At 51.7% G+C, this 25341-nt stretch overlaps 1 protein-coding gene across 2 annotated transcripts; it reads right to left on the bottom strand.

Annotated features, from left to right (window-relative positions):
* Positions 1–2250: 2250 nt before the first annotated feature.
* On the bottom strand, positions 2251–25341 carry LOC112108172 (E3 ubiquitin-protein ligase TRIM39-like). Of its 2 annotated transcripts, XM_026660375.2 has the most exons (8): positions 25272–25341; positions 12262–12405; positions 11583–12001; positions 10842–10937; positions 9814–10044; positions 8435–8457; positions 7703–7818; positions 2251–7099 (listed from the first exon to the last, which is right to left on the bottom strand). In XM_026660375.2, exons 3-8 carry the CDS (start codon positions 11994–11996, stop codon positions 6552–6554), a joined length of 1428 nt encoding a protein of 475 aa, XP_026516160.1. In that variant the 5' UTR covers positions 11997–12001; positions 12262–12405; positions 25272–25341; the 3' UTR covers positions 2251–6551. The 2 variants fall into 2 exon arrangements, with proteins under 2 accessions (XP_026516160.1, XP_024057970.1); XM_024202202.3 differs by lacking the exon at positions 25272–25341 and having other exon boundaries at positions 12262–13035.

Here is a 25341-nt window from a genome sequence, read left to right on the forward strand (position 1 = left end):
TATCCACAGCTCCTAGAGGGGGTGAGGTCTAGTGGGTTAGAGCTTTAGACGGGCCAGGGTCTGGATTTTACATTTCATCTTCAGCGCAGTGGATCCCTACACCGCACTGGAGTATTGGGGTCAACCCTGACTGTGTGGGGAGAGCGGACCCTTCTGAGCCCCCACCCTGCTCCCTGCAGCACAGTGCCCCCTAGTGCCGCACTGGGGGAACTGCCTCCCCCATATTCGCAAACAGCCTCCCGCACAGATCAGGCCGAACCCATTAACTGTGAGATCAAAGTGTTTGTCCTTATTAGCGCGGGTTCATCAGGATCCATCCCACCTCTGCATAGGGTAGTTATAGCTCACATGGTGAGGTTACATATCCGAAACACGTTTCACAGTCAATGCAATTAGTTTACAAATGGGGATAAGTCTTACACAAATCAGTCATAAGTCCAGGACTAGAACCCAGGAGTCCTGGCTCCCAGCCTCCCCTGCTCTAACCTACTAGACCCCACTCCCCTCCCAGAGCAGGGGATAGAACCCAGGAGTCCTGACTAGAGCCGACTGGAATGTCTCATCCAAACCTCTCTCCATCAGAAAGTGCTGCTCCTCTGAAAGAGACACTTTCCGCAGAACCCTCCTCGTTTTGTTAATGTTTCAGGAAGGTAGTTCAGGTCCTGGATGGAGTTTTTGGTTGACACCAGAGAGAGAGTGAGAGAGCTGCACACCTGATTGAGAGCAAAGATTTGAAACTGGGTCATCCACATCGCAGCCATGTGCCCTACTGAACTTCCCCCAGGAACCGAGCCCCATCCCAAACCTCCGCCCGTTCCTCTCCACAGGCAAGGTCTAGTTCTTCAGCCGGGCCTTCTCTAATAAACACACAGCAGCAGGTAGATTTGAAGTTGCTACTGAAACAAGACGCTCCACAGCATCCTTCCTCCTCTGGGTAGAGGACAAGAGACCAAACCCCACGTGATGGATGCGTAGACACCTGGCTTAACGCACTATTAGGAGATGCTCAGATACTACAGTGATGAGGATGGTATCAAAACTTCTACAGACTCGAACCACTTGGTTCTCTTGGTGTGGGGCTGGCTCTTCCTGTCTGGTTCTGAGCACAAATTCCACGATGAATCTGAATTAGTTTCCCCCCCCCAAAGCTTCATGGAAACGGACCTTTTGCTCCAATTTCAACCCTAACCCTAATTGAAATGCAAATGAGGCTTGCTCCATACCAGCTGTTCCCTTTGCTCACCAACAGGTGGCAGCAGAGTGCCCTCTGCTACAGAGCCCTGGCCCATCTGGGGTTCTCAAGTAGTTCTGGGCTACTCTTCTGTTCACAAACAGGCATCAAGAGCAAGAGGTCTTCTCTCTAGGGCTTCAGGCTGTTCGCTGACCAGCATTAATCCTGATTCCCAGTACCCCCTAGCTCTAACTGCTAGACCAATGTTTCCTCTAATTTTTTCCATCCATGTGCAGAATGAATTTTGTGATGTGCACCGTATCGAGGTAATGTGCAGATGTGCGCCACCATTAGAGAGACAATATATATTTTTTAAAACTTACCATAGGAATAATGAATCCAGCCAGGACAGGTTAGGCATTTGTACTCACTACTCAATGAATTAAATTTAAGCGCAAGAGAGAAATAAAAATTATGAAATGCACAGACCAGTCAAAAAACTAAAATAACACACTTTGAAAGACGTATCAAGAAGTAACAACACTACCACCACAAGTATGTGTTGGGAGGCGAGTGTGAAAGACAGAGTGTGTATGTGTGTGTGACAGAGACGTGTGTTGCCCCTTTAAGTACGCTGCCCTTTTAAGTAGATCAGCAAGTTCAGACACAGCAGCAGCTGTCAGCAAGCTCCCTCCGTCTCGTCCCCCTGCTCTGTGGAGATGGGGTACAGGGCAGGGGAACACCCTGACATCAGCACCCTTATCCCCTCCGCCGCTCTGCACAGCAAGCAGGAGGCTCCCGGGAGCAGCTCCAAGGCAGAGGTCAGGAGCAGCACATGGCAGTGGGGGGGAGGGACCCCTGAACTGCGCAGCACTTGATAGTGTGGCCACCCAGCCGTGTGTGGCCACCCAGCCGTGCTGCTTACAGGGAACTTACCACTAAACCCCACTGCCCTCCCAAAGCCTGTGACAGAACCCAGGAGTCCTGACTCCCAGCCTCCCCTCGAACCCACTTAGACCCCACTTCCCTCCTTGCTGGTGCTCAGTGCACAGTGAGGAAGAGCCGAACACACCAAGGAGTCTAAGAAAATCGGTGGTTTATTGATAACAAGTTGCAGGCCATTATACGATACAAGCCACAGAGACAGGTTCTTGCCCGGCCAGCTGGGACAGACCGCAGTGCAGACAATTGCCCCCACATTCCAGGGGAGCAGAGGTGGCTTCTTTGTACCCCCCCCAATGGGGACAGGAGCAGGGAGTGCACCCCCCACCACAGAACACCCCCTGCTGACGAGCCACAGCCCCACCCCTGCAGGGATCCCCCTACGGGGATAGGGGGGAGCTGGGGCCCATTCAGCCTTTGGCCTCCCTGCTGAGGTGACTGGCACTGGGGTGTTCAGGGCAGGTAGGGATCAAGGCACCTTCTCTGCTGAGACCCACCAGCTCATTACACACATGGGTGCACCAAGTGGGACGCACTTCCGCCCTGCACGGAGATGGGGTCAGATTGAAACAGGTGCCCCCTAGAGGGGAAAGGTCCCATATACCATTCCCCCCCACCGCCCCCCCGAAGCCAGCTACCCACCCAAACTAATGGGGAAAGGCTCTGCGTCCCATCCTGCCCTGCCCAGCGCCAGCCAGTCCCTGTCCTGGGCCACTAGTTACACACACAGCTAGTTAATGCATTACAAGCGGTGCCCCTCTCACCCCTCCTTCACACACACCTACTCAAATATGGAGCGTTTCGAGGTGCTGCCCTGCCCCTCTCTGCCTGGGGCAGAAAAGCATCTCCCCAATGAGGCTCTGACCCCTCCTGGGCATGAATGAATCCTTGATACTACCCCATCCACCGCGAGTCAGAATCTGAGCCCTCCGTCCCAGCTCCTGCAAAATCTCCACTCCTAAAGAGCTGTCCTGCCCCACCCCAGAGGTGGCTGCATCTCAGTGCTGGGTGAGCACATCCTTTGCCGATTTGCTGGGCAGCTGTTACCCAGAGATGGCTGCATTTCAGGAAGTCTCACCTGAGTCTGAGCCAGACTGTTTAGATTGGAAGCTTTTTGAGGCAAGGAGTATCTCTGATTACACGTGGGCACACAGTGCACAGCACAACGTGGTCCTGATCCCAGCTGGGAACTAGCTACTACTGAAATACAAATAATCATCAGCTCCTGCGTAACCCAGGCGAGAGTATTCCACGGCATAGTGATCAGGCTTGGCCATATGTTCTCGGAACACTAACCGAGTCTTGCTAAAGACTCCCAGCGATGGACACCCTCCCTTGGGAAGCGGCTCCAAGAGTTAATCACCCGTTCTGTGGAAAAATCTGCACCTTGCCTCCACTCGGAATCTGTCTCGCTTCAACTCCCGGCTGTCGGCTCCCATGTGGCTGCCATCAGCTGGACTGAAAAGCCCTTGGGTGGCAAAAAACCTTTGCCTGGGTCAGTATTTATTCAAAGGGCTGAACCCAAACTCAAAGGGGGACAGATCTGGAGCGGCCTGTGATAATTTAAGTAGCTCACCATGTGGTATCCAGGGCGTAGTGTTTACTGTCCGCAAATAAGCTCCTACCACTGAGAGTTTCGCCTGTAGGCTGGTTGCTGTTCTAAAATCTGTTTCTCTCTTGCTGTGTTTTGTTCCTACTGTTAACAACACACAATCCTTTGGTTTCAGGTCAAGGTGCCCAAAAGACTGAACTTCGGGGGCCAACTTCCGTAGGGCCTGCCAGAGAAGCAGAGCTGATACTTGGGGTGCCGTAGCCCGGGAAGCGGGCTAAGAGTGGGAAAATAGGGGAATCCCACCCCAGGAAAGGGAAGGGCTTGAGGGCCGGTGGGGATGCGCTCAGCTCAGAAAAGGAGCGAGAGATGCAGTTACTCCTGGAAAGGCAAAGGAGATTTCCGACCTGTAAACACGGGCAACATCAACACAACCAGTTACCCTTGTATTGAGTCCAAAAACTTTAGACTAAAACATTTCAATCCTCAGGGGACTTAATCGTTAAGTGCCAAAAGCGGAGATCACGCGAGACCAATATCCCACCACTCGGCAATGGCAGGGAACATGAGGTCTGCGTTCTCATCCAAACAGCCCCTGGTGGAAAGTCCTATTTAATTCCCCTCACGGCCGCTTCTTGAGCCAATCAGGGCTGAACGATTGGCTCTTCTAATCTCACAGCTGACATCTGAAAACGATACACGAGTCAGGGAAGAAACCAGCTTGCTTGAAAATGAAAACCTCGCATGTGCCACAGATACAACTCAGAGAGAAGAGACAGGGCCAGTTTTGACAGTCGATTTCCAACTGTAACTGCGCTGTGACATAGTTTTTTGGGTGCCCCAGCCTACTTCCTGGCTTTAACGGAGTTCTTCATTGCCCAGAAGTTATTTCCTCGCTTTTCTTTTCTCCAAAAGACACACACGCAATTATTTACTGTTAAAAATAGATAGGGTGCAGAGCAGCACAGATATGGATGCACCTGATGGGTTATTAAAGAGCGAGTGGCAGAGGGCAAAGAAAGCATGGAGATGCATTTTCAAAGCTGCTGCAGTGGCGTGGAATGGGAGGGGCTGGGAACCGTGCAAGAGCTCCCGGTATTCCCAGAGTGGAGGCTACTGGGTAAAATTCACCCTCTCATTGAGGAAGCAGAGGGGAGTTCAGTCTCTGTAGCCTATTCACTCATCGGCGTCTCCTGTTTAACACAGGTTAGAACAGATTATCGGGTGGGTCCAACGACTTCCACCCCTGCCACAAACAAATCCCAGTCGGCGGTGAGGAATTGTAACGGGCCTTCCCCAGAGAGTTCACCCCAGAGCGAGGGGGAGGACTCAGCCCAAAGGGACAGGAGTTGGTCAGTCCTAAACATTTCCTCTGGCCTAGACAAGGGTGACAGGTGATTTCCCAAGAAGATACGCCACTCTCAAGAGACCGAGGGGTCATGCCCCCTCAAGCAACGTAGAACACTGAGAAACAAAGCTCAACATGCTCCTTTTCTGTGTACCAATTCATCCATCTAGTCTGCCACCCCGCCTCTCTGCCGGCACCAGATCAGGCTGACTGTGATACCAGTATGCCCTCCTAGAGCTGGGCACAGAACCCAGGAATCCTGACACCCGGCCCCTCCGCTTTACTAGACACATCACTCCCCTCCCAGAGCTGGGAATGAAACCAGGAGTCCTGACTCCCCAGACCTAATCGACTGGACCTCACCCTGCCTGCTCTGCTCCAGAAGGGAAATAAACTTGGGTCGTACAAGGCCAAGGATTCTCTCCCTCGAGTCCGCTGCCTCTCCCAAGGACTCACCTTGGACAATCCAATGTGATGCATTTTCATGGGAGCCGGGTGGAAACAACACAGTTCCTCCCTTCCGCCCCCCCGCCCCACAAAATCAGGAGACAAGTGCGAGAGGAGCCCAGGATCAAAGTGACTCAGGGACTGAGAATGCAGCCAGACAAGCACGGATCCGTCCCCTTGAGTCCATTCTGGAGGGGGAGCCAGGGCCACATCACGGAGGGAACAGAGTGATTTTGAGGGAGGGGCCACCCCATAAATCTGTTGGATCCCCGTTTATGCAATGCCCTCAGAATGAACTGCCGACACCCCCATAGTCTTCGCAGCCTGTCTCCCCCAATTCTAATCAGAAACCCCCCTCCTCTTCCTCTCCCGTTGCAGTCCATAGTGACTTATTACCATCTACACACTCAAGAGAGATCCCCATGGGTTTAACCTAGTGGGGGAAATTTACTAGTCCCTGGGTCCAGATCCCCCTGAACGGCAGGGTCCCCCCACTCCTGGATGGGGGGGGAGGTAGCACCTGCCCAAGGAGGGAACCCAGGGTCTTGTCCTTCGGGACTGCACTGGAGTCTGATGTCCGTGCTGAGCTGGCCCACATTAGGGGGAGAGATGAGGGTGGTGGGGGTCCTCCCCCACAGCCTGGAAAGGCAGCGGTGTCAGAGAGCTGTGAGATCCCCTCATGCCTGGTCCATGTGGGGGGCAGAAACGGGATCTAGCCGCCTCCATCACTCCCTGTCCAGGAAGGCTGGCTGGACAGCGGGGGGGGGAAATGGAACAGAGCAGTTCCTTCATGGCTGGTTCCAGCGTGCATGGCAGGGGCCTGCAAAGCTCAACGCATGAGGGTTGGACTAAATCAGGGCATGGCCAGCGAGGTGTCCCCCACCCCTGTCTGTGGGGAGGGGTGGGGCCTTCGGTAATCCATGTCCGGCCCCGCCCCGGCTCTCCTGGTCCACAAGCAGGCAGGGTCTCCAGGAGGGCAGTAAGAGCCACAGTGCTCATCACAGTCAGGGCATGCGTTGAACAGCAGAAACCAGACCCAAGCCTCCTGCCTAGCCCGTCTGCAAGGAGGCTGGCGCGAGCGGCCTCAGGCCCCGTCACTCCCAGTCCGTGGGGGTGCGGATGACGAGGGGGGCGGCGTTCTTGCGTCCGGCGCGGATGCCCGGGTAGAAGAGGGGCCAGATCTTCTCGGTGAAGGTGTCCGTGAAGGTGTAGATGTGGGAGCGGTCGGTCACGTTGTAGAAGGACACCCGCCCGGCCTCGTAGTCCAGGAAGACGCCCACCCGCTTGGGCTTGACAGGGACGTGCAGCGGAGTGAAGGGGGTGGTGGTGGCCGCATACTTGTCACCGTTCCACAGCCGCACTCGCCAGTAGCCTGTCTCGGGCAGGGCCATGAGTTCGCCCTTGCGGCTCACCGAGTCCTTGCAGACGCCCAGGGCCCAGTGCGTCTTGTCGCCCACCTCCACCTCCCAGTAGTGGCGGCCCGAGGTGAAGCCCTCGGTCGCCAGGACGCAGGGGTAGATGGTGAAGCGGCGCGGGGTGTCGGGAAGGTCCCGCAGCCGCGTGTCCACGAACTTCACGCTCTTGCGGTCCTCGGACAGCACCAGGTTGGGGTGGGCCGTCTCAGGGTCCAGGGTCACGTCTCCTGGAGGGGGAGAGGGGCCAGGCGGTCAGTCCTTTGCCCCACCCCATATTGCCCTCGCGGTCGCCCCACACCCAACCATCAACCCCACTGCCACCCCTTCCCGAATCCCCCCTCCAAACCGAACCCCCACTCACCCCTCACCCAACCCCACTGCCACCCCTTTCCGAATCCCCCCATGCCAGCCCCACACCCTCTCCCAACCGAGCCCCTCACTCACCCTGCCACATCCTTTCCAACTAACACCCCACTCACCCAAACCCAACCACCAACCCCACTGCCGCCCCCTTCCCGAATCCCTCCCGTGCCAGCCCTCCCCACACCAACCTCTCCACTCACCCATCCCAACCACCAACCCCACTGCCACCCCCTTCCCGAATCCTCCCCGTGCCAGCCACCCCCAACTGACCCCCCGCTCACCCCGCCACACCCCCTCCTAAACCCCCTCTGTGCCAGCCCCACCCCTCCTACAAACCGACCCAGAGCCAGCAGGGTTTCCAAGCCCTGTATGTTCTCTGGTGAACAGGGTGGGAGAGGGACCAGCCCCCCAGGGCCAGGGAAGGAGGGGACCTCACCCAGGGCAGAGCTCTCGGCAGCCCCACTCACCAATCAGTCTCTTGATGATCTTGCGCAAGACAAAGTACTGCCGGGGGAAGCTGCAGAAATTCTTCTCCAGCTCAATGGGGACCGAGGCCAGTTCCATGGTCTGCACCGTCTCACACCTGAAGGGGGCGACACATAGCTAGCACCACATCAGCTGGGTCTGAGCTCCCAGGACAGGGGCCCATGGGGCCAGAGCCCCGGCCTACCCTATCCAAGGTACCTGTCTGCCCCAGTCACCGTTGTATCTGAGAGCTGCATGGCCTGTAACGTAGTTATCTTCTCGGCATTCTGAGAGGAAGGGCAGGGCTGTTAACACGGAGCATTTCAGAGACACTTATCCTGCCTCACAAACCCTGCCTGTGCCCGAGACACAGGGCTAGGCAGGGGAAACTGAGGCAAAGAGAAGCCAAACAATGGGCTGAGCCAGAAGCAGAATCTAGGAGTCCTGACTCCGAGTCCCTCTTCCCCTGCTCTAACCACTAGACTCCCCTCCCCTCCCAGAGTTCAGGATAGAACCCAGGAGTCCTGGCTCCCAGCCCCCCCGTGCTAAGCTACTAGACCCCACTCTGATATTCTGGTCCAAGACACAGGCTGGCTCAGTTGTTTGTCTTTTCCTGCAGCTCTGACCCACCACTAGGCCCCTGTCCTGTTCAGATCCTTTTCCCTTTGAGTGCAGGGGGTTGGGCAGTGCTGTCTTCAGCTCCCAGGGTGAGGGCCGGGGAATGGAGGCCTTACCTTTCCAGGGTGCTCTTTATGTCCTGCAGGGAGAGAAAAGAAGTGGATCAAGGGAGGTTCCAGGAATCGGTCAGGCAGTATCTGGGCTGCCCAAACCCCAGGGTGGGACAGGTCTCCCACAGCCCCTCCCCAGAGAGATGCCCCATCAAGGCCCATCCGCCACCTATTCCAGGATCATCTCCTACGTCCTATCCCCCAATGCTTTGCCCATCAGAGCGGAAGATGCCCCAATCAGGGTCCATCTCGCCCAGTTCCAAAAGGTGGCCAGGGTTGGCCCCCTACAGCCAGTTCCCCAGCGTTCTGGCCCATCCTGGTTTGAGACGTCCCCAGCAAGCAACAGGCCTCCCAGACCTTCCCCCGGCATGAGAGTCTCCTTGATGGGCAGTGGCTCAACCACAGAGCTCGAGGCTCAGCAGCGGACGGTCTCGACTCTTTGCACATCTGCACATGATGGCATCTCAGGGGCCGGTTTTCCCCCAACACGTTGAGGAAGCCTAGGAGATACGAGGACCTCCTCTGGATCCGGCCAGAGCTCCAGTCGGAGCCCTGCAAAGATCCTCAGTGGGCCACCTCTAAGGAGCAGAGCAGACCAAGGAGTTGGGAAGTAGCTCTTGAGAGAGAGAGGTCCCTAAACCTCCCTCCTCCCAACATAGTCATGCTGACCCATCCAAGTGGGACCTCCTGACGGCCAAAGCCTGGTCTACACTTGTAGAATAGCTATGCTGGTTGGGGGTGTGTGTGACTTTACTGACAGAGTTATGCCGGGACGAGGTGGAGACTAACTTATTTCACTTTGCTGAAGTGGAATAAGCTACCCTGGTGCGAGCACTTGCAGGCCAGTAGAACGGTCTCTGCGCTAGGGGCATTCAAGGCTGAAGGAGGTGGTTGGTCCCTTGGCAGGAAGCTCCAAGGCAGAGGTGGCTAAATGTCCTTGTTATGGATTCTCCAGGAAGCCAGCCTGGTATCTGAGAAGCAAGCTCAGAATAGGCCCCGGAAGAAACTCTTGGGACAGGATGGAAATTCTGGGTGCCTCCTAGGACGGAGCTGGAGCTCCATCCATATCCGCATGGAGATGTCCAACAGTGCCCCTCCATGGGCTCGGGAGACTCCTGGGTGGGAGCTCCAGGGATTGGATGGGAATTCTGGCTGCTACTTCCACCCTTAAGAGCTGGAAGTGGCTTGGGAGGAAGCTCTTGAGGACAGAGGCCCCTCAACTCCCCCGCTCTGGAAACTCCAGACAGAGGTGCCATATTGAGCCTCTCTGGAGGAAGCTCTGTGGGTAGGATGGAAATCTGTGTGCTTGCCCAGGGATTCAGCCACGTCTCGCTGGGTACCAACCTAAGGGCCAGGAAAAGAGGATGCCCCTTAGGGCTCCTCACCTTGAGCATCTCAATGCCCGACTGCAGGCACTTCTCCTCGATCTCTGTGATGATCTGGTTGAGGGAGAGGCGCTGGTCCGACAGCTGGGCCACGTTGTCCTTCAGCTTCTGCAGGATCTCCTTCTCCTCCTCCTCCAGCCGCCGGAGCAGCACCTGCTGCTCCTCCTCCAGGAACTGGTGCAGCTCCTCGAACTCGCTCACAATCAGCTGCCGACGGCTCTCCACCTTTCTCTGCAGTGGCAGGGAGAAGGGAGGACCAAGCTGGAGTCAGGCATGGGGAAAGCCAGGATGGGCACTGCCCCACGGGGCAAGGGATGAGCACAGGTCTCCCCCAGATCTGGCCACAGAGGAAGGGAGCAGGGGGTTTCAGGATGGGGGGGTTCCCCAGACCTGGGGGTCCCAGGTGATGGTGTTGGTTGTGTGGGATGTCTCCTCAGAGCTGAACAGAGAGGAGCTGAGTGTAGTGGGAACATGGGTGGGGTCTCTCTATAGGTGGGCAGAGACGGTTATCCTCTTTGCAGAGCGTATATGTAGATTGCTCCACCGGCTGTCAAAATGCAGCCACCTCTGGGGCAGGGCGGGGTGGCTGTGACACCACAAGGCAAAGCCGCAGGATAGCGTGGGGGAGGATGCAAAAGGGGAGCCTCATATCCACCTGAAACCAGACTGCAGGGGGCTCAGGGAGGCAGAACAGAGTCACCCGAGTTGGGATTTGGACCCCAGGGTCAGTGCTCTGACTCCTGAGATAAGCGACAGGAGATCTTCACTCATCTCACACAAGCAGGGTTTCCGACATGTCTCAAAGATGCCACTTCCAGCAGCACAGCGCCCCCTAGCGCCAGGCTGGGGCATCGAGAGCCAGCACTGACTGCGAGGGGAGAGCACCCCCCACTGAGGCCTCCCGCAGGTCTCCCATCCAAGCCGGGACCCTGCCCAACCCAGCTCCGCAACTCATGGCCGGATCAGCGCATCTGACGGACGACCCAGCCACAGGTTACAGAGCAAACCCCTGAGCCCCTGCCACCTGCCTTCAGCTCTCCGGGTTTCTTCTCCTCCTGGGATTTGCAGTGGGCAATGTCCTGCAGCTTCCGCTCCAGCGGTTCCAGACACTGCTGCAGCTTCTCCTGAGAGGACAAAGAACATTTAACAAGCTGGACCCGGCCACAAGATTCAGGCTCAAAGCAACAGTAACCAGACAGTCAGTTCCCTGGCATTTACACGGGCCAGGGGTGGCACTATGGCACGGGAAAGGGCTTACGGCTGCTGGGAGGCACAGTCAAGGCCAGAGGAGAACCCAGTCCCCTATGGACAGTCCAGTCTCAGTCCTCCGTCATCTAACCACTAGGGTCTACTCTCCTCACAGAGCTGGAGACAGAAACCAGAAGTCCTGGCTCCCAGCCCCCACCCACTAGATCCCACTGGTGCTGTGCTCCCCTGTGTGCATCACTAGGACTTCTGGGGGCATATCCCCTGGATCTCAGCACTGCGGCAATCTGAGCTGGTTCTTTCCCAGTGAATTGTGGGAGAACTTGTCTGTCCTTCCAGGGACACAGGCGGCATTGTGGGAAGGCACTGGAGGACGACCAGCTCTGCATCCTCATTGGATGAGGGTGAGTGAAAGCGAATGAGGGGGGTGGGTTAGAACCCGGGCTAGCTCTGCAATGAAGACAGATGCTAGAGGGACCCCGGGAGACCTTCTCCAGCTCGTGGACTGTAGAGCACCGGCCCTGGGGAAAGGGCCGGGTGTCACCGCTTGGGCAGCCTCCCACCTTGTACTCCAGGGAGGCGTCGTCCAGGGGCACCACGGTGTGGGAGCGGTGGTCGTGGGAGATCTCGCACACCAGGCAGACGGCCTCCTGGTCCTCCTTGCAGAAGAGGTTGAGCACCTCGTTGTGCTTCCCGCACAAGCTCTCGTCCCGCACCTTGCGCTTGGTGGCCTGCAACTGCTTGGCGATCTCCACCATGTTGCCCAGCTGCCGGTTGGGCTTGAGGGTGCGGTGGCGGAAGGTCTTGCGGCAGACGGGGCAGGGGAAGTCCCGGTTCAGCTCCTCCCACCAGCGGGTGATGCAGACCCGGCAGAAGTTGTGGCCGCAGTCAATGATGACGGGGTCCTTCAGGTACTCCAGGCAGACGGAGCAGCTGGCTTCTACCTGCAGGTTCTCCAGGGGGTTGGTGGTAGCCATGGTACCTGCGAGACAAGAGAGACTCGCTGTGTGGGAATGGGGGATGGGGGCCTTTCCCCTCCAAGGGGAGCCAGCTCTGATCCGGCCCCCGCACGGAGGGACTGACTGGTTTGGGGGGGTGTTGAATGGGACATGGGGTCTTTCCCCTCTAGGGTGCGACTCAGCTCCAGCCCCAGGGCAGGGACTGGCTGGCTCAGGATGTGTGTGGAATGGGACATGGGCCCTTTCACCAAACAGTCGAGAGGAGAGAGAAGATCCTACTCACGTTTTGGTTTCACTCCACAAGAATGGGTTGAGCATTCGCAGCAGGCTGCAGCGACGAGCCAGCAGCCGATCCCAACACACTCCGTGGATCTCTCTGTGGCTCTGGGCAAGCGGCGCCCTCGCCCACAATCCGGGCAGCGGTGAGCTGAGGGCACAGAGTGCGGAAACATGGATGTTGTATGGGAAACAATTCCATTACAAGGAGCTCAAACATCACATGACTGTCAAGGGCCCCCGGAACACTCCTGTGTTATACACGTGATCAGCTCTGAGGCACCACCCCAGAAGTGGCAGTAGCTGACGCCCCCATCCCCCAGTTGAGGAGGATATAAAGTTGGGCACTGTTGCTCCTTTGTGATGCACAGTGAAGGCCTGAAAGGGCTAAACTAATTTCTTCCCCTTGCCTCCCATCCCACAACTAGAAATTCAAGTCCTGTCTACCCTGGAAGTCTCAATGGAAGACTGGAGAACTGGTCAGATTTTATCACAGATACGAAGCAAGTCAAACCTGATCCACCTAAAAGAGAGATTTATACCCAGACTGCTTTAGAAACATCTTGGGGGTTTTGCTGACACCTACTTATGGACATAGGAAAGTGGATCAGGGGGTCGTTTATCTCAATATCCCATCTCCAACCGGACCGAGCATGAGATGCTTCAGAGGAAGACACAAGAGACCCTCCCCTAGTGGCCAATGATGGGATAACATGTTCCTAGGTGAGTTAAGTGGTGGAGAGGATGGGAGGAGCTGTGTGCGTCTGAGGCCTGGTCTACACTACCCCCCCACTTCGGACTAAGGTACGCAAATTCAGCTACGTTAATAACGTAGCTGAATTTGAAGTACCTTAGTCCGAACTTACCGCGGGTCCAGACGCGGCAGGAAGGCTCCCCCGTCGATGCCGCGTACTCCGCTTGCCGGACATCAATCCAGGCTCTCCAAATCTTTCTGAACAAGTCTCTCATATTTCAAACTTGTAAGTAACAGCCAGGCAAGGCGTGTTAGTTTATCTTTGTTTTTTCAACTTGTAAAAGTTCCTTTTGCTAGAGGGTTTACCTCTGTTTGCTGTAACTTTGAACCTAAGGCTAGAGGGGGTTCCTCTGGGCTCTTTGAATCTGATTACCCTGTAAAGTTATTTTCCATCCTGATTTTACAGAGATGATTTTTACCTTTCTTTCTTTAATTAAAAGCCTTCTTTTTAAGAACCTGATTGATTTTTCCTTGTTTTAAGATCCAAGGGGGTTGGATCTGGACTCACCAGGAACTGGTGGGGGAAAGGAGGGGGAATGGTTAATTTCTCCTTGTTTTAAGATCCAAGGGTTTGGATCGGTGTTCACCAGGAAATTGGTGGAGAAGTCTCTCAAGGCTACCCAGGGAAGGGTTATTAGTACTTGGGAGGGAGATATTCTGGGGGGGAGGTAAACAGAGTTTCCCAAATAACTCATAAATAATTTGGGTGGTGGCAGCAAAACCAGATCTAAGCTGGTAGTTAAGCTTAGAGGTTCTCATGCAGGTCCCCCACATCTGTACCCTAGAGTTCAGAGTGGGGACGGAACCTTGACATGGTGGCAGAGTGGTGGGATCATTTTAAACCAAAAGCCAGTAAGATTTTTTCCCCTCCTTTTTAGCTGCTTAGAAAGCAGAGCTGAAGGTAGATGCAGATCTTCTCTCTCTTTGCCTGAAGGCAGAGGTGTTAAGTTTTTTTAACAAGGGTCTTTGTTAATGGAAGGTTTCAAGCTGTGAGCAAGCAGCTAGCAAAAGGAATTTACAAGCTGAATTGTTTTTTTTCTTCTTTCTTTCTAACTTTCGGGTCTAGCTAGCTTAGAAAGGCTGAACACTGAATGCTGTGAAAGTCTCTGTTAACTAAGCAGCCCTGAGCTGAGTGCATCCCAGTTTCAGTGAACTGCAGAGGGGGTGTGACCCAGCACAAGAAAGCAGGAAAATGACTACCAGTGAAGCAGCTAACAAACTAGAGCTGGCTAGACTGAAAGCAACAGAGAAAGAAAATGAACATAAGAGACGGATAGAACTAAGACAATTAGTGGGGAAGGAACCTTAACAAAGGGTCTAGTGGTTAGTGCAGGCAGGACTGGGATCACGGCTCCTGTGTGTAAGAAGCATGTGCAATCTCTGTGACCCATTCACTCCCTGACCCTTTGCTAAGTTTCCCAACAAGGGAGCTAGTGAGTAGCAAAGGGGCTGCTGTTTTCTGATGCCCTGGCAGAGGTCTGACTGATATCCACCAACTAGTCTCATGAATGCAGAACAGCCATCAAACAGGAAGGCCTTTCAGTCACGACTGACCTCAGACTAGATTGTAGCCAGCGCCCCCTAGAAGGGAAAGGTCCCATTCTCCACCACCTCCCTTGGCCAATAGTCCTCCAAGTCCTTTCATTGTGGGGCCAGACCAGAGCTGGCGTCTCCTAGAGGCAAAGGGCCTGTATCCTGTGAGCCAGCCAGTCTCCCTCACCAAGTTGACATCCCTACCACAGTGAGATCTCCACAGCTACTTTGAGTCCACCAACCAGCTCAATTCTGAGGCTGGGGTTTCCAAGACAGCATAAGCGAGGTGGTAGCCAAATCCTATTGAATTTCACTCCCTTATGCTCCTCTGGAAACACCAAGTGTTTGATGGAGATCCACCAGACCATCAACGTGAACGTCCCCTCCATTCACCATTTTAAAGCCCTCAGTCCAGTCCCTCTACAGCTCCCCTCTTCCCAAACTAAAATCATTGTGTGAACATCTTTCTAACGTCCTGCCTCCCTCTGGGGGGCTCCAGTGGCTGATCCGACCTGGCCTCAACCTCTGGGCACCTGTGGGATTGTTCCCCCTCGGATGGCGCTCTCAATTAGCTGTCAAGAGAGGATTTGATTGCCTCACTCTCCAACAATCACCTAGGGTGGCGTGAATTTTCTTAGGCTCCCTTCACATCAACAGACCAATCAAAGCGCTGGAGGCCCGGGAATTGCCAGACTGGATTGGTCAAAGCATTTGAAGGCTGGCGTGTTGTGAGGTATCAGAACGGTAGTAGGAAGACAGAGCCTGAAGCTTGAGCATGGGGCAAGACCTGCGGCTTGAACCAAAGCCAGGAAAAGATAAGCTATGAGCAAAAGTCAGGCCCTGTCCAAAAGCAGAGGCTTGCCGGCAAGTTCCGGTACATAAACTTGGCACAAGTACGCTGGCATTGCTAAAACACACTGACTATATGAACACATTCCAGCAGGCCAGCACAGGGACACCCCAGCCTGGCACAAGATGGTTTGACAGAAGTGATGAAGGGGGGTGTTTTGTCTGGAACATGAGGAATAAAGTACAAAGACGGTGGTGAATAGGGATGTTTTGTCTGAAGCAGGAGGAGAAAGGTACAAGGGGAGGTAACAAACATGTCATGAAACACCACCTAAGTTGTTTATCCCAGATTGTTTGTCTCAGTCTATAGACGTTGAGGTACCTCGCCGTAACCCTTTGTCCGGCCTAGGGGGCAGTGGAAAGCCCTGCCACTGATGAGCTGGTCCATTGTCACGGGCGTACACACAGTAATGTTCCTGTAGAGCGTATGGAGTTCTAGAACCCTGCTTTGTTGGCAATAAACCTGGCCGAGCGCTTTCGCCACTAAACCAAGTCTGGGGTCTTTCCGGGCAGGTCGATGGAAGTCTGCTGTGCCGTCTACCTGGCCAGAGCCGGTACCTAGCACGCAGAGAGAACACACACGCAGCCAACAACTGACAACACTGGTGACCCCGACCGCTGATTTGGTAAGTAGGCGAGCTGCCCTCTGTAGGAATCACGATCTAACATGGCAGAAAACCCCCTCTGTAGCGGGGCAATCACCCCGCTCCGGCTCGGAAAGGGTTAAAAGCCAGCCCTTGGAGAGGGCCGGGGCTGAAAGCAGCCGAGGGCGGCTGATTGGGTTGGCAGTCGCAGGTGTGGCCACACCCAATTAGGGTCCGGCTGGCCCTGATAAAAGGGCTGGGAGCTAGGCAGGGGACGTCTCACAGCAGTGGTGGAGTGGGAAGGCCCTGGCTGATGGCTAGAGAAGGGTATCTCAAATAGAGCCGTGCTGGGGAAGGACAGGCAGAGCTGGGGAGCTCTGGCCAGGCGAATCCCCAGGCTGAGGCCGTGCTAAAAGGGCCTGTGGTGGTACTGAGGCTGCAGCGGGGCAGCCAGACCAGGAAAAGGCAGCAATCTACTTGCCAATGATGAGCGGCCATTTCAGACTACAGTTTGCTCCTGAGAAAAGGGGCTAGATGAAGACTGGTGGTTGGTCACTGAGGCAAGGTGGGCTTAGGGGGATTGGGGTTCCCCAGGGAGGGGAGGACTCCTGAGTGGGGGGTACTGCCAGGGGGCAGTGCCCGAGCAAAGGGGCACCGCGGGCCGGGAGGGATGTGGGGCCTGAACTAAAGTGTGGTGGAGAAAAGGGAGAAGCAGGCGGCAGCAAGGGGGACACTGGCCAGCAGGAGGCGCTGTGAAGCTGGAAGAGCTAATTCTCAGACCAACCAGCAGGAGGCACTGTGCCGGTGAGTGCTCTGCCTTCCTACACCCTCCCTTCCAATCCCCAGAGTTATATGAAGTATGGACGCGCTGGGTGGCCAGCAAAGGAGATCCACATGAGTTCAAAAAAGACAGTGGGGAAACGTGGCCCGGAATATGTAAAGCGATGGCAGAGACCAAGGCTTTAAAAAATATGACCACGGCTGTTAAATAGTTCAGACGACATGTCCCAGAACTGGCGGGGCAAGTAGCAGAAACCAAAAAAGAGTGAAAAGAAGCTACAAAAGCAACAGTGCAGGCTGGAAAGCACAGGAACAGAACAGAAAATTGGAAACAGCTGTAGAAAACCTGCAAAAAAGAAAAGTGCCAGCCCCTCGTTATAAACCTTGTGGGTGACAACGGGCTTCAGGTACTTAGATAGTGCTTGAAGAATTGGGCCAGCAATGGAAAAAGGTGCTCCAAGCGAAATTAAAAGCTGAAACACGGAAAGATTGGAACGGGTGCCGCATTGGAGACATTGGGAATGACTAAGTAAGTGCACAGGAGGAAAAAGTAGCACACAATCCGTTCACTGCATTGGTAAATCAGGAGAAAACAAAAGGGTAAACAGAGCACCTTAAAACAGTGTTTTTCAAACCGGGGGTTGCGACCCACTATTGGGTCGTGGCATGTAAGGCGCTGGGTCGCCTTGCTCTGTTCAGCACCGCCAACCGGGTCATTAAAAGTCCTGTCGGCAGCGCTGCCGAGCTAAGACAGGCTACTGCCTACCTTTTCCGACACCGCGCTGCACCCTGGAAGTGGCCAGCAGCGGGTCCGGCCCCTAGGCAGGAGGCTACAGGACTCCACGTGCTGCCCCTGCCCCGAGCACCGGCTCCGTACTCCCATTGGCCGGTAACTGAGGGGGGTGGTGCCTGTGGGCGCGCTTCTGCCTAGGAGCCAGACCTGCTGCTGGCCGCTTCCGGGGCGCAGTGCGGTTCGCGGTGCCAGGACAGGCAGGAAGCCTGCCTCTGCACCCCGGCTGCGCCGCTGACTGGGAGTCTGTGCCCCAAACCCGTGCCTCAATCCCCAGCCCTGAGCCCCCCCTAACCTGGAACCCCTTCCTGCACCCCAAACCCCTCCTCCTGGGCCCCACCCCAGGGCCTGCACCCCCAGCCCAGAGCCCTGACCCCCTCCCACAACCCAACCCCCTGCCACAGCCCAGAGCCCCATCCCACACCCTGAACCCCTCTTTCCAGTCCCACCCCGGAGCCCTCACCACTCCCACCCCAACCCTCTGCCCCAGCCCTGAGCCCCTAGCACACCCCAAACCTCTCAGCCCCAGCTCCGTTGGGTTGCAGGCATCAACAATTTTCTTCAACTGGGTCCCCAGAAAAAAAGTTTGAAAACCACTGCCGTAAGTGACATGATTGCCGGGGAGTGGATACAAAAGAATTTCAAAGTGAAAAACCGAGAGGATGAGGGTTAACAACTGGAATCGAAGCATTAACGCATGGAGTTGCCCAGAAATGGTTCACTGCAGCAGAGAAAGGCGCCCATTTGGCAGGCAGACAGAAGCAACAGACACTGGGGGAACAAATTCAGGTTTTGTAAGAGCAGATAAAGACCCCCATTCTCCTCTCAGAGCCAGGATAAAACTCCCCACTGAGCCCCACTCCTCGCTCACAGCCAATGATGTAATCTTCTCTCTCAAATATTTGTACATACCTGGTAGTTTTCCTTTATATCCTCTGTTTGCTAAACTTGCTGCTGCTGCCTGTACTTTAAAATGACCTCACAGAGTTAATTGATCTCTCTTGGTTCAGGTCAGGTCTCCCTCCCCACCCTCCCTCTGCCTCTCTTCACTTCTGCCCTCTCTTTGTTTTAAAAGTTATAGTTATTACAGAAACCTCCATTGCTGAAAGAGAGGAAGCAACTGAAAACAAAACAAAGAGAAAACAAGGTAAAAACTGTATTCTAAATAAGCCCAGCAAATTAATTATTTTAACCCTTCAGGAATGCAACAGCTGGAATTACTCCTAACTTTCTTAAAGATATCATTGCCAAGTAACAGAAATGCAGACTCTGCTTCTAATCCTAACCACTGACTAATATTTGAAACATGGGTTTTCCTTATTTCCATATAGCAGAGTTTTTAAAATAAAATATAAAAGTAATGAAAAATGCCTAACAAAGTGGGCAAATATACATTTTTATCAATTCTTATTAAAAGTTTAAAAAAATATAGCTTGCTTATTTAGATGTTTAACTTCTGTTTACCTATTTGTTTTCTAACATGCCTTGCTTTAATATTAAATGGAGATATACCTATCTCATAAAGCTGGAAGGGACCTTGAAAGGTCGAGTCCAGTCCCCTGCCTTCACAGCAGGACCAAGTACCATCCCTGACAGATTTTTACCCCAGATCCCTAAATGGCCCCCTGAAGGATTTAACTCTCAACCCTGGGTTTAGCAGGCCAATGGTCAAACCATTGAGCTATCCCTCTTAACACCTTAGCTTGTATAGTTATGAATACAATTCCGGCACCATTCACCTTTAATTGTAAGTTTGTCCTGTATGTCACGTATGCTGTCCTGTGCTGTGTTTTGTTTTAATTTTGTTGCAACAAAAGTCAATTTTATACTTTTTTTTATTATAAGTGGTACCACACTATTTTAATATTATGGTGGGATAACCATCATAATACCAATTTTTTTTTGCAAAGCTTAAAAAGGCCTCAGTTTTAAATATATGTACATATATTTGTGCCCCAACAAATAATGCAATTACAAACAAAAAGAATGATCTTTTATTAATCATAGATATTCAAAGGAAAAAATGTAAGGAGAAACCTCAACATTAATGTAAAGGTAGTCTTAACATAATGTCAATTTCTTGTTTGGGTTTTTATAAACTGTTTTCACCATTATTAAATATTGAAATATAGTTATAAGAATGCCATAGCATAAATGTCAAAAAAATATAACAATATATACCATGCCTGGATATGCTGCAAAGCATTAAAGCTAACCAAACAATTTCACCAGTTTCCACCTGTGTCTCCCAAATACAAGCAAGCATCATGAAAGTTTTATACCCTGCACAGACCTGCATTTAAAATTCATTTTGGTTTTAATTTTTATACTCTTTTCTTTTATATTATACTAAAGGGAAGTAGTGGTTAGTAAAGTTTGTGCTTTCAAACAGTTAACAAAGGTGGAATTGGGATCGCAAGCAAATTAACTCTATAAAACTTGGTAAAAATTCTGTTACTAACTTTTGCTAAAACAGAGTGCTTAGCAGGGGAGAGCCGTACACCTTCTCACAGAAGATTGTGAGCACCCATTTTAGCAGTCAAGCATTATATTATGAAAAAATTGGTAATGCACACATTAAGTAAAAAGGAATGTCTATGCAACAACAGCAAAAGTATCTAAAACAGGTCTATTTGTGCTAAAGAATTGGGAAAAACATAACACAAGCATTGCTTGTGTTATAAAAGACTTGGTCCCTATTACAGTGTAAAAAAATGAATTTAATCTGTGTATTAAATTTGGGTTACTGAAAACAAGAGAAATGTACAAGCAAACAAGCCAAATCTTTACTAAGTTACCCAACTTGAGCTGTTTAAGGATGCATCCCACAGACCAAAGATTCCAGAAGATATCAATGCACAGGGAAGAAACCCCCGGGCATCAAGAAAGAAAAACAAAGTGCTTTATAAATAACAGACTGGTCAAGTACACCTCAGTCCACCATATATGGACAATTAAGTAGGCAATCAGCTAGAATCAACAAACTGGACCAGGTCTAACGGTCATGTAACTGTATCTTACTGAGAAAAGTGAATTCATGTGTCTGTGGTTTTATTGTGTAAAAGCAACTGTGTTATTGCCGTATACTTTGTTAATTGATAATGCTAGCATCTTATCAGGAATGTGTACAAGACTTAAGGGTTGGGTAAGAGACTATTCAGCAGTCTGGAATCTCTTAAAATAGGAGACTCCAAAAGCTATGGAATTATGGGTTGCATTTCGAGATTGATTGACTCTGGAGATCAATTTGGAACAGGACAAACCATTAACTATTTTGACCACCAGGCAGCAGAAACTGTTTCTGAACCTGTAATTCATGATATTAAGGGCCTAGCTACTGAAGAAACAGTACACCACTTATAATGTGCATGACGTTGCTAAACTTTTTAAGCAAACACAAGTAAAAATTAACAAACTGATGGCAGCAAACAATATGAAGGCAAGGAAAAAAAAAACCCCAAATTGGTAAAGAAATTATTTATACTGCTTATGAGAGTTACATAGTAACTTCCATAACCAACTCATTAGAGAACATAAAAGAAAAAAAGAGAGAAAATTGCCTAACCTTATTAGTAATTCACAGCTAACTAGCTTTGCGCTCAGTGTATAACAAAAACAATGAACTGGAAATACGTCAAGTCATATGGACAAATTCCCTGTTAGCACCAGTCATAATTTGGGGTCAATGACACTGCCTCCTAACGGATGCACATGTTATTTAATACAATCTTGTTCCAATATTAAATCTCTGACACAGCAATACTTGATAACGTACTTAATGGACAGTAATAAATTTATCTGGAAGAGAGCATTTACAAGAAACAACTGGATCTACATCAACTACTGATGTACCATGCAGCAAGGCAAACCTATAGAGCACTGCACCGTGGCTTGTTATGCCAGGAACGTTGTTGATATCACAACTCCAGTGTGTAGTCACAATAATTAAGGACAAACGAATGGTACAGAAAAGCGAGCCACCGTTTCCTGCCCAGTGAAACTTACTGCTGGATGTTACCATTGGGGAAGGGTAACCTATAACATGGATGGGCAGTACTGTATAGTAACGGATTACAAAAAATGTACACCTCTACCCCGATATAACACAAATTCGGATATAACGCGGTAAAGCAGTGCTCCGGGGGGGCGGGGTTGCGTGCTCCGGCGGATCAAAATAAGTTCGATATAACGCGGTTTCACCTATAATGCAGTAAGATTTTTTGGCTCCGAGGACAGCGTTATATCAGGGTAGAGGTGTATATACGAAGACCTCACTTGTGATGTCACTACTCCAAATTTCTGTTTTATTCCTCATACACTTAGCACTATGGGACACATTGTAATAATGCCTAAAACTATATCCCTTAACCAAAGTCCCGGACCTAACATTCCCAGGCCCACTATAGGGGACTAAAGACACTGCAAATGAAAATCTAATCAAGGGAATGTGCAGGCCAAAGGACAGACAGGGCATGAATGTGTGGATGGTAATGTAAGGTGGGTCATCATAGCCCTCTGGGTCATCCGAAGTTCATGCATTACGCTTTTCCGGGATGATGGGTAAACATCCTCCCCGGAAAAAGCTAAAAGGAGGGGGACTATAGTAGGAAGACAGAGCCTGAAGCATGGGCCTGGTGAAAGACCTGAGGCCTGAACCAAAGTCAGGAAAAGTTATGCTATGAGCAAAAGTCAGGCCCTGTCAAAAAGCAGATGCTTGCCGGCAAATTCACTGTCCAGTACATAAACTTGGCACAGGTACAGTTGGCACTGCTAAAACACACTGAATATGTAAACATATTCCAGTAGGCCAGCACAGGGACACCCCAGCTGGGCACAAGATGGTTTGACAGAAGGGGGTGTTTTGTCTGGAACATGAGGAATAAAGTACAAAGACGGGTGGTGAATAGGGATGTTTTGTCTGAAACAACAGGAGAACGGTACAAGGGGAGGTAACAAACATGTCATGAAACACGTAAAGTGACACGCAAGTTCCTTATCCCAGATTGTTTGTCTCAGTCTATAAAAGTTGAGGTACCTCACCTTAACCCTTTGTCCGGCCTATGGGGCAGTGGTAAGACCCGCCACTGACTGAGCTGGTCCTTTGTCATGGGTGTACATATAGTAGTATTCCTGTAGAGTCTATGGGGTGCTAGTACCGTGCTTTGTCGGCAATACACCTGGCCAAGCACCTGAGTCTATGGTCTTTTGGGGCAGTTCGATGGAGGTCTGCTCTGCCGTCTACCTGGCCAGTCGGTACAGCACACAGAGAGAACACACGCAACAAAAAACTGACAACAAGAACTAGATCTCAATTACCACCCAAAGACACTGAAGAAAAATCAACCTCTTTGTCCATACATTGACTAGTGCACCATGGGAATCCTGGAACAGCTATCCCCAAATGCCTAGAGCCCAAGAGATTGCTTCTTGGATTGCATTAACACGAGTGTCATATGTAAGACATGGAAGGTGATTGTCTGCTTGACTCAGCACTGGTGAGGCCTCAGATGGAGTATTGTGTATAATTCTGGGCACACTTTGGGAATGACGTGGACAAGTTGGAAGAGAAAATGATAAAGGGTTCAGAAAACCTGGCCTATGAGGAAAGGTTAAAAAAACTCAGCCTGTTTAGTCTTGAGAAGAGAAAACAGAAGGGGGACCTGCTAATAGTTTTCAAATGTTAAGGGCTGTTATAAAGACAAATGTGATCAATTGTTCTCCATGTTCACGGAAGAAAGGACAAGAAGTAATGGGCTTAGTCTGCTTCAAGGGAGATTTAGATTAGATACTAGAAAACTGAATTCGGAGGGCAGTTAAGTTCTGGAACAGGCCTCCAAAGGAGGTTGTGGAGTCCCCATGACTGGAAGTTTCTAAGGCCAAGTTGGATAAACCCCTGTCAGGGATGGTCTAAGAGGTTTACTTGGTCCTGCCTCAGCACAGGGGGCTGGACTTGATGATTTTTTGAGGTCCCTTCCAGCCCTACACTTATGAGTCTCACTAACCTTATTATTTCCCTTGGAGATAGCCTATTAAGAATAAAGGTGGCATAGTACAGACAAACGCTACACAAGAGGCCCCTGCCCCTGGGTGTTGACAATTTCATTACATTAAGGCCTTAGGGGGAAGTTTGTTATTATTTATTATGCTAATACCTAGAGATCAGGGACCCTGGTACAAAGAGATCATAAGAGTCAGTCCCAGACCTGAAGAGTTTACAGTCTAACTAGATAGGACGGGAGGTGGAAATGGAGGAACAGCCAGGGAATCTGACTTGTCCAAAGTCAGCGGCAGAGCCAGGAGCAGGAGACCTGAGTTCTGATTCCCAGTCCACTGGACTATGCTTCCTATCCAAGGTGTAATTCACGATACGCTTTTCTACCTCCACAGCACAGATTTTGAAGCCACCAGGGAAGGACAAAATTAACTGGGTTTCTGCTCACTCTTAAAACTGCTTGTTTATGAAGAAGGCAGCCTGCAAAGGGAGTTCGTGGGGTCAAATAAAATAATTTTATTTAGAAATCCTGATCTTATTTACCCCAATTTTTTCCTCACAAGAGACTATTAATAGCAGAAAGGTTTACACCAAGCAACAAATCTTTACCACAGAACTTCCCTCCTACCTGTTGACTGGGCATTTGAGTTAAGTGGGTGTTACCAGAACAGATTTTTTTTTTTTAAGTGATTTCTGTTTAATTGAGTGCAGGCCTGCATGGCACTTGTGGTGGAGACTGGGGGGCCTCTGCAGTTGCTGGGGAAGAACTAGCGAGGTGGACTCACTATATTGGGAAGAAGAAACAGGAAAACCTAGGGCAGTGGTTCTCAATCAGGGGTACGCAGAGATCTTCCATCAACTCATCTCAATATTTGCCTTGTTTTGCAACAGGCTACATAAAAAGCACTAGCAAAGTCAGTACAAACTAAAATTTCATACAGACAGGGACTTGTTTATACTGCTCTATAGACTGTACATTGAAATGTAAGTACAATATTTAGAGTCCAATTGATTTATTTTATAATTTTATGGTAAAAATGAGAAAGTCAACAATTTTTCAGTACTAGGGGCTGTGACACTTCTGTATTTTCATGTCTGATTTTGTGAGCAAGTCATTGTTAAGTGAGGTGTAACTTGGGAGCAGGCAAGAGAAATCAGACTCCTGAAAGGGGTACAGTGGTCTGGAAAGGTTGAGACCCACTGCCCTAGGGATGCTATTTCTCTGCATGGCAATTAGTGTGTGGGGCAAGGACAGGGAGGTGGGGGATGAATTATTACAGTTGATCTCTGGGGCTGTGTGAAAGAGCAGAGGTGGAACTGGTAAGCTGGCGATGGGGGGCGGGGGGCACCATTTCTTTGGAAGCAGTGAATCCGAGAATACCCCAGTGCTCGGCTGACGCCTGCTGGTGGGGGGTGTTTCTGGGGGAGTCTCTGCCCTGATTGTGGGGTGGGGGGTTATCTCCCATGAATGTGAGGCAGGGGGAGGGGTCTCTCCTGGGATGGGGGGAGGGGCTCTCTCCCTCCTGGAACCCAGGGAGGGGCGGGGCTGTGTGTGTGTGTGTGGGGGGGGGCGCCTCTCCTGAGACCGGGGGTGTCTCCCCCCCGTGGGTGGGAGCGGCAGTCGGATGCGGGGTCTCTCGCGGGGCGGGTCCCCGCTGACGGGGGGTGTCTCTCTCCCCGCGGTTGGGGGGAGGGATAATGACGGTGGGTCTCACAGAAACCCCCCCGCACTCACCTCCGCCCGCCTCCTCCTCCCGGTGGGGACACAGGAGCCGAGGGCCGCCCCGGTCTGGGCCCAGGGCGGA

This window comes from Terrapene carolina, unplaced genomic scaffold (genome assembly GCF_002925995.2).
Source record: "Terrapene carolina triunguis isolate 2854851 unplaced genomic scaffold, T_m_triunguis-2.0 Scaffold752, whole genome shotgun sequence".
NCBI lineage: Eukaryota > Metazoa > Chordata > Testudines > Emydidae > Terrapene > Terrapene triunguis.

Coding starts and splice junctions, on each gene's coding strand:
- LOC112108172 (XM_024202202.3), bottom strand. CDS start 12,430: ATGTTTCCGCACTCTGTGCCCTCAGCTCACCGCTGCCCGGATTGTGGG. Junction 10,045..10,841: donor AGAAACCCGGAGAGCTGAAG/GCAGGTGGCAGG, acceptor CTGCCACTGCAG/AGAAAGGTGGAGAGCCGTCG. Junction 7,100..7,702: donor GATCATCAAGAGACTGATTG/GTGAGTGGGGCT, acceptor CTCCCCCTCCAG/GAGACGTGACCCTGGACCCT.